Below are 14133 nucleotides of genomic sequence, written 5' to 3'. Positions count from 1 at the left end.
CTTTCACCAGTGATCACCATATAACTGTTACAGGTGACGCTGGTTGGTTAGTTATTTTTTTATAGTTTCAGGGCACCCGCCATTTATTACCTAATAAAGGTTTAACCCCCTGATCACCCGGCGGGTGTCATTTGTGACTGTAATAACTGTTAGGGCAGTTAGGGTTAGCCCCTTTTAGTTCTAAGGTACCCCCCTAACCCCCCCAATAAAGGTTTAACCCCGTGATCACCCCCCGTCGCCAGTGTCACTAAGGCTGGGTTCACATTGCAGCGGTTTGAGAACGGATGTGATTCGCACCGCACTGCAGTGCAAATCACATCCGATCTCTGTGGGATTCGAGTTCAGCCATACAGATAGTATGGCTGAATTTGCGTCGCACCCGCCGCACCCGCCGCAAACTCGCACGGGACCCTTTTTTTGGTCCGCAGCAGAATCGGATCGCATGGGTGTTCACACCATGCGATCCGAGTTTGCAGATCGCACTGCGATATGCGAACTGATCTGGGGGTGTCATTAACATTTCACTGACACTCCCAGCAGTTCGCATAGGGCAGTGTGAACTGCCACCGGGAGGCATGCGATGCGGGAACCCGCCGCGGATTTGTGGCGTTCCTGCATCGCTCCAGTGTGAACCCAGCCTAATAAGCGATCGTTTTTCTGATCGCTGTATTAGTGTCACAGATGACGCTAGTTAGGCAGGTAGGTATTTAGGTTCGCCGCAGCTTTTTATAGCGCCAGGGACCCCCATATACTACCGCATAAAGCCCCCTGATTGCCCCCTAGTTAACCCTTTCACCAGTGATCACCATATAACGGTTACAGGTGACGCTGGTTGGTTAGTTATTTTTTTATAGTTTCAGGGCACCCGCCATTTATTACCTAGTCTCACTAGTGTACCCCTAAATTTAGGGGTGTCTACTTTCCAAAATGGGGTCATTTGGGGGGCGTTTGTGCCATCTTGGCATTTTATGGCCTTCAAAACTGTAACGCCCTTAGAAAGCCTGAAGGCGGTGCTTGGTTTTAGGGGCCCCGTACGCGGCTAGGCTCCCAAAAAGTCCCACATATGTGGTATCCCCGTACTCAGGAGAAGCAGCAGAATTTATTTTGGGGTGTCATTTCACATGTGCCCATGGCATGCGTGAGCAATATATCATTTAGTGACAACTTTGTGAAAAAATAAATAAAAAAAGTTTGTAATTTTCCCGCAACTTGTGGCAAAATATAAAATATTCCATGGACTCAACATGCCTCTCAGCAAATAGCTTGGGATGTCTACTTTCTAAAATGGGGTCATTTGTGGGGGTTTTGTGCCATCTTGGCATTTTATGGCCTTCAAAACTGTAATAGGTAGTGAGGAGTGAAGTCAAATATTTACGCCCTTAGAAAACCTGAAGGCGGTTCTTGGCTTTCGGGGCCCCGTACGCGGCTAGGCTCCAAAAAAACCCACACATGTGGTATCCCCGTACTCAGGAGAAGCAGCAGAATTTATTTTGGGGTGTCATTTCACATATGCCCATGGCATGTGTGAGCAATATATCATTTAGTGACAACTTTGTGAAAAAAAATTAAAAAAAAATTAAAGTTTGTAATTTTCCCGCAACTTGTGGCAAAATATAAAATATTCCATGGACTCAACATGCCTCTCAGCAAATAGCTTGGGGTGTCTACTTTCTAAAATGGGGTCATTTGTGGGGGTTTTGTGCCATCTTGGCATTTTATGGCCTTCAAAACTGTAATAGGTAGTGAGGAGTGAAGTCAAATATTTACGCCCTTAGAAAACCTGAAGGCGGTTCTTGGCTTTCGGGGCCCCGTACGCGGCTAGGCTCCCAAAAAATCCCACACATGTGGTATCCCCGTACTCAGGAGAAGCAGCAGAATTTATTTTGGGGTGTCATTTCACATATGCCCATAGCATGTGTGAGCAATATATCATTTAGTGACAACTTTGTGTAAAAAAAAAAATATATATATTTTTTTGTCATTATTCAATCGCTTGAGGCAAAAAAATAAAATATTCAATGGGCTCAACATGCCACTTATCAATTTCCTTAGGGGGTCTACTTTCCAAAATGGGGTCATTTGGGGGGGTTTGTACTGCCCTGCCATTTTAGCACCTCAAGAAATGAGATAGGCAGTCGTAAACTAAAAGCTGCGTAAATTCCAGAAAACGTACCTTCGTTTGTAGATGTGACAACTTTTGCGCAAACCAATAAATATACAGTTATTGACTTTTTTTTTTACCAAAGACATGTGGCTGAATACATTTTGGCCTAAATGTATGACTAAAATTGAGTTTATTGGATTTTTCTAATAACAAAAAGTAGAAAATATCATTTTTTTTCAAAATTTGCGGTCTTTTTCCATTTATATCGCAAAAAATAAAAATCGCAGAGGCAATCAAATAGCATCAAAAGAAAGCTCTATTTGTGGGAAGAAAAGGACGCAAATTTTGTTTGGGTACAACATTGCATGACCGCGCAATTACCAGTTAAAGCAGCGCAGTGCGAAATTGTAAAAAGACCTCTGGTCATTTACCAGCAAAATGGTCCGGTCTGAAAGTGGTTAATACCGCAGCACCGTGCTGCAAGGGGAGATCATTTTTGACACAGGCGTAAAGCAAAGCATTACAGACTTGGCATGTGTACAACACTGTCTACTGCCTTTGCAACTTATTGGGAGGAGTAAAAATGTGGCTCAACCATGTGTTTTTACCACCCCAACCTCCTACCAACAAAGTGTAAATGAGCTGTAAAAGATGCAATACCAATACCACCAGCTTTTTGCTGCAATATTCACCTTCAATCCAGAGATGTCCTTTTTTTGCCACTAGATGTCCTCAGTCTGATGACAACAGCATTTAACACAATTCTTCTGAGCCCAGGTTGTCCTGGACATGTGACTGGACAGTGATTGGATATGTAGCACAGTCAGGAGTCTGTCTCTCTCTTCCATTCTTTTCTCTCCTATCAGCATTATTATATATTATTATTATACAGGATTTATATAGCACCAACAGTTTGCACAGCGCTTAACAAAATGAAGGAGACACTACAGTTACATCACAATTTGGTACAAGAGGAATCGGAGGGCCCTGCTTGCTAGAGCTTACAATCTAGGAGGAAGGGTCAATTGATACAAAAGGTAATAGCTGTGGGCGATGAGCTGATGGAGGAAGTAAAACAGTGTATTAGTTAGAAGCAGGATAGGCTTCTTTAAAGAGAAGGGTTTTCAGGGATGGTCTAAAGATGGATAGATTAGGGGACAGTTGGACAGATTGGGGTAGGGAGTTCCAAAGGATGGGAGAAGCTCTGGAGAAATCCTGGAGGCGAGCATGGGAGGAGGTGACAAGGTGAGTGCCAGGTGTTTTTTCACCTTAATGCATATGATGCATCAAGGTGAAAAAACACGAGGGTTTACAAACCCTTTAATGCTTACATAGCTGCATTATTGTGTGTATCATATATAACATATCAGCTTTAAAGGCTAAAGAGAGGCCATAGACAAATCAAAAGTCGACCAGTTCAGCAGGGACCAGCCAAATTTTCCATTATGTGCATGTTTCTGTTTGAGAGAAGTCAATCATTAGAACGATGGAAACCGTTTGTTGTCGAGAGTCTTAGGCCGCGTACACACGCGGGGACTGTTCGCTCAACTTTGTCCGCTGAACAGTGTTTCGGCGGACAGTCCGCTCGTGTGTGGGCTTCAGCGGACAGTTTCAGCGGACAGTCTGACGAACAAAGTTTTTCGGAAATTCCGAAAAACTGTCCGCTGAAACTTGGTTTGAGCGGACAGTCCGCCCGTGTGTAGGCTAGTTCGTCAAACTAAGTCTCGCGCATGCTCAGAAAGAATTTACATGCCGAAGGTTGCATTGCAGTGTATAGGACGTCGTTTTCTAGTCCCGTCGTACATGCCGTTCACGTCATCGCGCACGGTTTCAGCGGACTGTTCGTTCGTCGTGTGTGGGCAAGTCCGTCCATGCTAATTTTGAGCGGACTGTCCGCTGAAACTGTTTGACGAACAAAGTTGAGCGAACAGTCCCCGCGTGTGTACGCGGCCTTACTGTCAGAATACTATGGGGGAGATTTACAAAAACTGGTGCACTCAGAATATGGTGCATCTGTGCATAGTAGCTAATCAGCTTCTAAATTAGGTTCGTTCAATTAAGCTTTGACAATAAAACCTGGAAGCTGATTGGTTTATTCGCACAGCTGCACCAGATTTTGCACCATGCAGTTTTAGTAAATAACCCCCTCATCTCAGCAGGGAGATTCCTCCATCCACCTTGCTTGTGTGGATGGAGGAATCTGTTCCTTTTTCCTGTTTGAGCAAAAAAAAAAAAAGTGCAATATAATGTGGTGGTTCAACCTTCGGAACATATGATTATGCACCCTGCATTTACCCAAAAACCAATCAGAAATCACCTCTGATTCTAATTCCATAAAACAGAAGGTGATTGGTTGCTGTGGGTTAGTGATCTTGGCCTAGAGCAGGGATTCTCAACCAGGGTTCCTCCAGAGGTTGCTAGGGGTTCCTTCATCATTGGACAATTTCTCCCTCTCAGATAAGTTCCCACTGTCACCTTTGATCTTTTTAACTATCTGTAGGTAAGTAATTCTTCCCAATGACCACAAGTGTAAGGACCTTTCTTCCCACTGACCATCACACTAATGTATCTTGAGTTGTAGATTTCTAATTTTTACCAGGGGTTCCCCCCGAGACCGGAGAGCTATTTCAAAGGTTCCTCTGTGTTGAAAAGGTTGAGAAAGGCTGGAGTAGAGGCTCAGCCACAGCTGAGGTTTTAAATAGCTTAGTAGAATGAAATCAACCCCTTTCCGTTGTGTTACCTTATTTACAAATCACTGGTTTCCATGTTTGGCAAACAAGAGGGTTATCATCGCTCTACCAGGCAAATACAAATTTCACCTTGTACGCTTTTAGAGTAACCACGCTAAAGTTTGGAGACTAAAGCCGGCTAGCCGAGCCCATAGACAAGCAAATGATTCCTGCAGATGATGATTTGTTAGTCACAGCAAGCTGGAAGTAGAGTCACTCTCATTCTGTAAATACAATCCCAGGTGGCCAAGGAAGCCTGAACACTTGGAATGTGCCCAGTTAGTGTCAGTGAGAACCACCAGATCTTGCATTCTGATCCGGAGGTGCTAATTTATTTAGTGCAGAAAAATTCTGCAGAACTACCGAGAACACCGGAACTCAATCTCTTAGTTGAAGGAGCTGCCTCTCCAATGTACCAGGACATTCAGTGGTATCACTATGGGGGTGCAGACCACACCTGGGTGACACCCGCCAGAGGGATGACACCATCAAGGAGGAAGTGGTATCTGACCCCAATGGTATAACCCCCATCCATGGCAATGCAGGGGGCGGGGTGTGGGGGGGGGGGGGGGGGGTTTGGATGACACCATGTTTTAGAGCCCAACGTGAGGGGGGGTGACACCATGTTTTAGAGCCCAACGTGAGGGGGGGTGACACCATGTTTTAGAGCCCCATGGGGGGGTGACACCGTGTTTTATTACCACACCAGGTGACACCAACCCTAGTGACGCCAGTGAGTACACCAATACACAAACTAGGATCAGTTGAGGTGGAAGACAGCTAACCAAACACCAACTTTTTGGAACATCAAAACAAAAACTGTAGCACCCAGAGCAGATGCACTGATAGTGCCCTTAGTGGGAATCGAACCCAGAACCCCAAAACTGGAGGAGCGACACCCATTTAGTCACTATACCACCCGAAGAAAAATACAAAACACTACTGGTTACCATTGGTTTTAGCTAATATGGCTCACCATGCACAATACAATCTGACCATACAATCTCTCTAAAATCAACTTTAGATTTAACAAAGCGATATACTATAAGGAGCTACTGAAAGTATTCAATCAATCTGCATACAATCAGGCAGTCCCTTATACTACATACTTGGTAGATCTAAGAGCTCATTTACACAATATGCGGTAACTGACGTTTTTTCCCGCACTGGATAAATGGCAGTCACCAGAAAGTCATATAGAAAACACTTGATTTTTATGTGCCATGTTCACACCACAATGCTAGCATATCTGCCTTTTTCCATAGTGCACTGGATGGCTGCATTGCTGTGCAGAGATATGCATGAAGTTATGCTATGTTACACTTTAAATTATGTAGTCCGCACAGTAAAATGCTGCAATTTACTGAGTGGGGGCCAGTGTAAATCGGCCCTTAAGGATCTGATTGGTATAATCAGATTGCAACATGCGCTGTGAGCTTGGCGTTAAGCCATAGCAACCATTTAGAGTCCACCATGGACTTGTCTGACTTTAGCAGAATGAATTCTGATAGGTTGGTAAGGGTTATTCCCCTTATCAAGAACAGGTCTTGAAAAGGACTGATTGTACTAGTTGTGTGGACACCATGTCAGTGTACCACGGCATTAGAATCCCATTATAGAAGGGTTTCAATTACAACACAGAGGATTTGTTAAGAGTAAAAAGGATGGTTACCCATAGCAACCACACACATTACAGATTCCATTCTCAAACCTGCACTGGAAAATATCAAAACAAGGGAAGACTTGATTGCTACTGGCAATGGCATCGTTATTTTGCATGCAAGATTTCTTACACGGCCCCCACTGGGTTTATTCAGGAAGAATATCAGGAAAAATGACATCAATTTTCCGCACGCAATGTCCCAAGGCAAGCTTATAAGATTAATTTCACTGCCACTGATAACTAGATTTCATTCTGTTTTGTTGCTATGGGTAACCACACTCTGAGTAAACCCATTGCATGTATCAAAAACATTTTTTTTTAATCAAATCCTTTTTATTATTTTATATGAAAACAACATTGACACGATAAAGACAAAACCACAAAAATAGAAATCACACCAACCCAAAACCCCCAATAAATAAATAAAAAAAAGAACAGACCACCCCCTTCATCAAACCCCACCATCCCACCACCCCCTGCTCACTCGGAGTATATATGACACACAAAAAAAAAGAAGAAAAAAAAAAGAATAACAATATCCAGTATTACAAAGTACATACTACCCATTGGTTCACATGATACCTAAGTCATAGATTGAAGCCATCTAGACCAGATAACATCAAACTTATTCAGGGAGTTCCTTGGGGAATATGTATGCTTTTCAAAGAGAATGATCCTATTGAGATCTACAATCCAATCAGACACAGTCGGTGGATGTGGAGAGGTCCATGTATCAAAAATTTACAATAAAACAATACCTTGATTGGTTGCTACAGACAACTAATAGAAAGTATTAATTTACTAAAATGGCGCGTACACACGATCGGATTTCTGGTCGGAAAAAGATATGACGGCTTTTTCAACGGGATTTCGCTCAAGTTTGCCTTGCATACACACGGTCACGCAAAAGTTTGCTGAAATTACGACCATCAAGAACGCGGTGACGTACAACACTACGACGAGCCGAGAAAATGAAGTTCAATGCTTCCGAGCATGCGTAGGAATTTTGCACATCGGAATTTCCACAGACGATCGCATTTTCGGATAGGAACTTTTCTCGACCGAAAAATTGAGAGCATCCTCTCAATCTTTTGCTGGCTGGAATTCAGCCAGCAAAAGACCGATGGAGCATACACACGGTCACATTTTCAGACGAAAAACTCTCATCGGTCTTTTGCGAGCTGAAATTTCCGATCGTGTGTACGCGGCAAAAGAGTAGTTGATGTTTGGGACAGGCTTCCAGCAGAAGTAATGAGCCTGTCAATAGTAAATTAATTTAAACATGCTTGGGACAAACATAGATCAATACTCAGACAAGAAAAGTAAACAAAAACAAAAAACAATAACAAAACAAGCAAAATAGGGGCAGACTGAATGGAACGCTTGTTCTTTTTTCTGCTGTCACTCTTTTCTGTTTCAAAATTTTTATTAAGTTTCGAAAGAGTATGACAAGCTATGGTTTTCCCACGCAGGGGCAATATTGAACAGGCACATACAAAAGAAACAGTGTATGTACGTAGAATGATTAACATAACTCTAAACTGTTGCCAAGACCCAAAAGGGTCAGGGCAGAGGTAAGGCAAATAGCACAAGTTATACTGTATTGTCCCCCAGTCTTCATATAATAGCCATCATATCAAGAATGAAGAGGAAAAGAAAGACAGAGGAGCAATAAAAAGGGGAAAGAAGAAAAAGAAAGAGAGAGAAAGGCCCCAGGAGAGGGCGAGTACCACGGACACGGGACCTGCACAAGCAAAGTTGATGTCACTCTTATGTTTGCTTCTACACATTTCTTCATTCATCTCCAAACATCAGTGACTCGTTACGGCTCTTGTGTTGGGGGGTGCAATTAGGGATCCTAAGCCGCACATTGGCGACTTGAAGAATAATGGAAAATAAAAGCGCCTCTGTTGCCTATAGCAACCAAATTCCTTGTATTTCTCTTAAAATATATCCAAAATTCCACAATGTCGACATCATTAGGAGATGCTGGGATGGTATGAATGCATCAGATGTCCCCATTATACATAACATTTCCATAGCAAGAATATCCTCCCTTTAATGTTTCATCGCCCCCCCCCCCCCCCCCCCAACGTGACCAATATGTGGAGCCAGCTGTGATACCCCAATTTCATAACAGCCCCTCTTCCAGACCTTGCATTAGCAAGTCGGAGGACTTTCCAATACAGTGACATATTGCAGATCTAGTGGTTTAGGGTGCAATTAGGGAACCTAAGCTGCACAAGGGGCATCTAAATAATAAAAAAAATGCATCTGTTGCCTATAGCAACCTGTTATGTCTCCTAAGGTTTTCTAAAATTCTTTGTAGCCAGCATCATTTGGAGACAACGGGGGGCACATAAGGTGCCCCCACTATACTGTATATAGCATTTCCCCATTAAGAATACCTCCCCTTTAAAGTTGCAATGCCCCTACACTGGCCAATATATAGAGCCAGACTTAATACTACAGTTTCATAAATTAACCCCCACCTTGCTGCAGCAAGTCAGAGAAACTTCCCATACAAGTGACACATTCCAGGATCTCCTGGGTTAGGGTGCAATTAGGGGAACCTAAACTTCAACAATAATGATACCCTAACGATTTCCCAAAGTCATCAAAGCCAACATGCTTAGGAGACACTGGGGTACAGAATTAATTAGGTGGCCCAACTATACTCAGCATATTGCGGATCTTGTGGTTTAGGGCAGTGGTTTTCAACCTCAGTCCTCAAGTACTCCCAACAGACAGCTGCTTTAAATCAATATTAATGATATGGTATTGATAAGAACTATTTTATCTAAGGGAAGTTCCCAAAACATGGTCCGTTGGGGGTAATTGAGGACTGAGATTGAGAACCACTGCTTTAGGGTGCAATTAGGGAACCTAATAATAAGTCTCAACAGTAATGAAAACCAAGAGTGTGTCTGTTGCCCATAGAAATCAGAATTCTTGTTTCTCTTAAAAAAGAACCAAAAGTGCTCAAATTATGAATCATTAGAAGACATTGGGGTGCATAATGAATTAGGAGACCTTACTAGTCAAACCCCTCTAACTTGCTGAAGCAAAGCAAAGTAACACATTGCATAGTTTGTGGTTTAGGGTGAAATTAGGGAAGCAAAGTCTTATCGAAAATGAAAAAGAGCACATTTGTTGCCCATAACAAACAGATTTCTGGCTTCTTTTAAAAATGATCCAAGACAGCATTATTTGGATGCAGAATGAATTGGATGTCCTTAGAATTTTCATAGTAAAAGTACCCCCCACCCCCCCATTCCTCTTCACAGTTAGTAAATATCCCCTAACCTGTCTATTATATGATGCCAGTTGTGAAACTCCAGATTAATAAACGAACCCTCTCTCTTGCTGCAGCAAGTCAGAGGAACTTCCAACACAGTGACACATTCCAGGATCTCCTGGTGTAGAGTCCACTTAGGGAACATGAAGTTCAACAATAATGAAAACCTACAGCAACCAGATTGCTTTCTTCTCTTAAACAACATCCCAAATTCATCGAAACTGACATCTTTAGGAGACAGTGGGGTACAAAATTAATTGGGTGACCCCATTTTACACAGCATTTCCATGTTTTAAAGTTACAATGCTCCCCCTAACCTGGCCACACCAGTGTCATAAATAAACCCCCCTCTCTTGCTTCAGCAAGTTAGAGGAATTTCCGATACAGTGACACATTCCATGATCTCCTGGTTTCGGGTGCAATTAGGAAACCAAAGGTTCAAAAATAAGGAAGACCTATAGCAAACAGATGACTTGCTTCTCCTAAACACTATCCCAAATTCCTCAAAGCCAACGTCCTTAGGAAACACTGGGATACAAAATGAATGAGGTGACACCACTATACATGGCATTTTCACTCTTTAAAGTTACAATGCCCCCCACCCTAACTAGACCAGTATATAGTGCCAGCTGAAGAACTTTTTAATAAATAACCCCCTTCCCCCTTGCTGCAGCAAATCACAGCAACTTCCAATACAATGACACATTCCAGGATCTCCTGGGTTAGGGTGCAATTAGGGGAACCTAAGCTTCAACAGTAATGAAAACCTAAACCATTAAAGTCTACATCCTTAGGAGACACTGGTGGTACAGAATGAATTAGGTGACCCAACTATACATAGCATTTCCACAGTTTAAAGTTGCAATGCCCCCCTAACCTGGCCAGTGTATGGGGTCAGCTGTGGAACACCAGTTTCATAAATAAACCTCCCTCTTTTGCATGCAGCAGGTCAGAAGAACTTCAAATTTAGTGACACATACTAGGATCTGGTGGTTTAGGGTACCTAAGCCTCAACAATAAGGAAAACCAAGAGCCCATTGGTTGCCCATAGCAACCTGATTTCTTACTTCTCTTGAGAAATATCCAAAATTCCTCAAAGTCAGCATCATTAGGAGACACTGGGCTGAAAAATGAATTAGGTGAACCCACTATCTATTGCATTTCCATCCTTTAAAGAATACAATGCCTCCCTCTCACCCTGGTGCCAGCTGCGGAACTCTGGTTTCATAAATAACCCCCCTCACTTGCTGCATCAAGTCAGAAGAACTTCTAATTCAGTGACACTTTCCAGGATCTGGTGGTTTATAGAACCTAAGCCTCAGCTATAATGTAAACCTAAACAATATCCCAAATTCCTCAAAGCTAACATCTTTATTATTAATATTATTATTTCTATATAGGATGTATATAACACCAACAGTCTGTGCAGCGCATTAGGATACACTAGGGTACATAAATAATTAAGTGACCCCTCCTATGCATAGCATTTCCATGCTTTAAAGTTACACAGCTCTACCTAACCTGGGAGTGTATGGTGCCAGCTCTAGAACTTTGGTTTCATAAATAATCCCCCTCACTTGCTGCAGCAAGTCAGAGGGACTTCTAATTCAGTGACACATTCCAGGATCTGGTGGTTAATGGAACCTAAGCTTCAACAAGAATGAAAGCCTAAACAATATCCCAAATTCCTTAAAATCAACAACTTTAGGATACACTAGAGTATAGAATGAATCAGGTGACCCCCCCCCCCCCCCTATATATATAGCATTTCCAAACTCCCCCTAACCTGGCCTGTGTATGAGGTCAGCTGTGGAACTCTGGTTTCATAAATAACCCCCCTCTCTTGCTGCAGAAAGTCAGAAGAACTTCTAATTCAGTGACACAATCCAGGATTTGGTGGTTTATGGAACCTAAGCTTCAACAAGAATGAAACCCTAAAAATATCCCAAATTCCTCGAAACCAATGTCTTTAGGATACACTAGGGTACAGAATTAATTAGGTGATCCCCCAAAATATAACATTTCCATCCTTTAAAGTTACAAAGTACCCTCTAACCTGGCCAGTGTTATGGTGCCAGCTGTGGAACTCCAGTTTCATAAATAACCCCCTAACTTGCTGAAGCTAGTAGAACTTCTAATTCAGTGACATATTCCAGGACCTTGTGGTTTAAGGAACTTAAGTCTCAACAATAATGAAAACCTAGCGCCCATTGGTTGCCTTTAGCAAGCTGATTTCTTGCTTCGCTTAGAAAATATCCAAACTTCCTCAAAGCCTCATAAGCAGACATTGGGGTGAAAAATTATTTTGGCCTCACTATCCCAAAAATACATAGTAGAGAGTGCTTCTAGAGTAGCCACTTGGACATGATACAAAATTGCAACAATGTATACAATGGGGTTTATTTACTAAAGCTGGAAAGTGTAAAATCAGGCTCACTTCTGCATAGAAACAAATGAGCTTCTAGGTTTTATTACCAAAGCTTAATGGAACAATCTGGGGTTAGAAGCTCATTGGTTTCTATGCAGAAGTAAGCCTGATTTTGCACTTTCCAGCTTTAGTATATAAACCCCATTATGTACTTAAAAGTGGGGTATGCCTGTACTTCTATCCATAGCATTTCCATCCTTTTAAAGTTCCAATGCCCCCTCTTCACCCTGGCTCCAGCTGTGGAACTTCATTTTCATAAATAATCTCACTCTCTTGCTGCAGCAAATCAGAGAACTTCTAATTCAGCGACACATTCCAGGATCTGGTGGTTTAGGGAACCCAAGCCTCAATAATAATGAAAAACAAGAGCCTACCAGTTGCTCATAGCAACCTGATTTCTTGCTTCTTTTTTAAAAAATATACAAAATATCTTTAAATCTGGCATCATTAGGAGACACAGGGGTGCAAAATAATTTAGGTGACCGAGAGTGCTGCTATGAGTAGCCCCTTGAATATGGTACAAAATTGCACAAGCAGGGTTCATTTACTAAAACTGGAAAGCGCAAAATCTGGTGCAGCTGTGCACTGTAGCCAATCAGCTTCTAACTTCAGCTTGTTCAATTAAGCTTTGACAATAAAACCTGGAAGCTGATTGGTTACTATGTAGAGCTGCACCAGATTTTAGCACTCTACAGTTTTAGTAAATCAAGCCCTGTGTAGTCTTCTATCCATAGAATTTGCACCCTTTAAAGTCCCAATGCCCCCTCCTCATCCTGGTGCCAGCTGTGAGGCTGCAGTTTCATAAATAGCCCCCCTCTCTTGCTGCAGCAAGTCAGAGCAAAGTCCCATACACAGCTCATGTAAGCCAGACATTCATAATTACAACTTATCAGATGTAACCAAAAGTTCATGTTCTGTCATTAAACATTGACATTCCATGGGATGAACACAGCCAACCCTGAGGGGGGTATACAGCAGTAACTGGAGGGGGGAACTACAGGTCCCAGCAAGTGCTGTCAGGGCATTCCAGGGTCTGCAGCCTCCCCCCGAGCAGCAGGGACTTACGTTTTTGCAGTGGGAGAGATGTATCCACTCCTTGTCCTTTGGGCTCCTAAATGCATTTGTCTGCATTTGTCCGCGCAGCGAGGATCCAGTCGAAATCAGAAGGCGAGTGAGAGGTGGAGGTGGTGACAGGCACTTCGGCACCTCTGCATGGCTGGCAGGCTGGCGGCACCGGCACCCATCAGTCCCTACACATGGCACGCGCAGCTGACTCCGCTCCTGCGAAAGTCGGGCAGAGAGCCGGGCAGAGAGAGTCGGGGAGAGACAGAAGTGGCAGAAAGCAGAGAAGGAGCCGCTCAGTGCTGATCGCCTGTGACTGCGAGACGATCCTGCCCAGTGGTGTTAGATTTCAGCACACACTGATTCCTGATGACATCAGCAGCTGCTGTGTACTATATGGCACTGTGTGTGTATGTCAGGGGGAGCTCAGCCCACTCATTGCATACTGTACAGTCGGGGCTGACTTGGAGGCTATTCAGTGTGCAGCATGGAAGTTAAATACATTCCGGGGCAGAAGGAGTGCAGATGTGCAAATAATGGAAAGGATCTTCCACATGTTCTTGAGGATCAGCTGAGACCACCAGCCCCGGGTCCTCCTAGCAGGGTCCGATCTAGCCTATTTCCCCAGGGGGTGCAGTAAAAAAAAAAATAAAAAAAGTCAAGGGGCTTGATTTCAACACGGTGTCACCGCCCAGAAAAACACCTTGTATGTAGTAGGCTGTCATTAGATTAGGGTGATTAAACAGAACATGTGCCCCCTTATATCAGATGTCCTTATCAGAGCCCCCCTTTACATCATGAGTACTAATCAGAGCCCCCTTTACATCAGGTTCCCATCAGAATACCCCC

The 14133-nt window shown here is 43.1% G+C and overlaps 1 protein-coding gene across 1 annotated transcript in view; it reads right to left on the bottom strand.

Annotated features, from left to right (window-relative positions):
* The window catches only part of COL24A1 (collagen type XXIV alpha 1 chain), a 413884-nt gene extending 400108 nt beyond the window's left edge, over nt 1-13776 (bottom strand). The window contains exon 1 of the mRNA XM_077450311.1: nt 13288-13776. Within this exon, the coding sequence (XP_077306437.1) occupies nt 13288-13343 (56 nt within the window). The 5' untranslated portion in view covers nt 13344-13776. The remainder of the gene's footprint in view (nt 1-13287) is intronic.
* Nucleotides 13777-14133: the final 357 nt, after the last annotated feature.

Source organism: Lithobates pipiens, unplaced genomic scaffold (genome assembly GCF_037356315.1).
Source record: "Lithobates pipiens isolate NorthernLeopardFrog02 unplaced genomic scaffold, aLitPip1_a1.2 Scaffold_23, whole genome shotgun sequence".
Taxonomy (NCBI): domain Eukaryota; kingdom Metazoa; phylum Chordata; class Amphibia; order Anura; family Ranidae; genus Lithobates; species Lithobates pipiens.
Note: the sequence above shows the minus strand (reverse complement) of the source record. Positions and strands in the feature narration are given on the sequence as shown.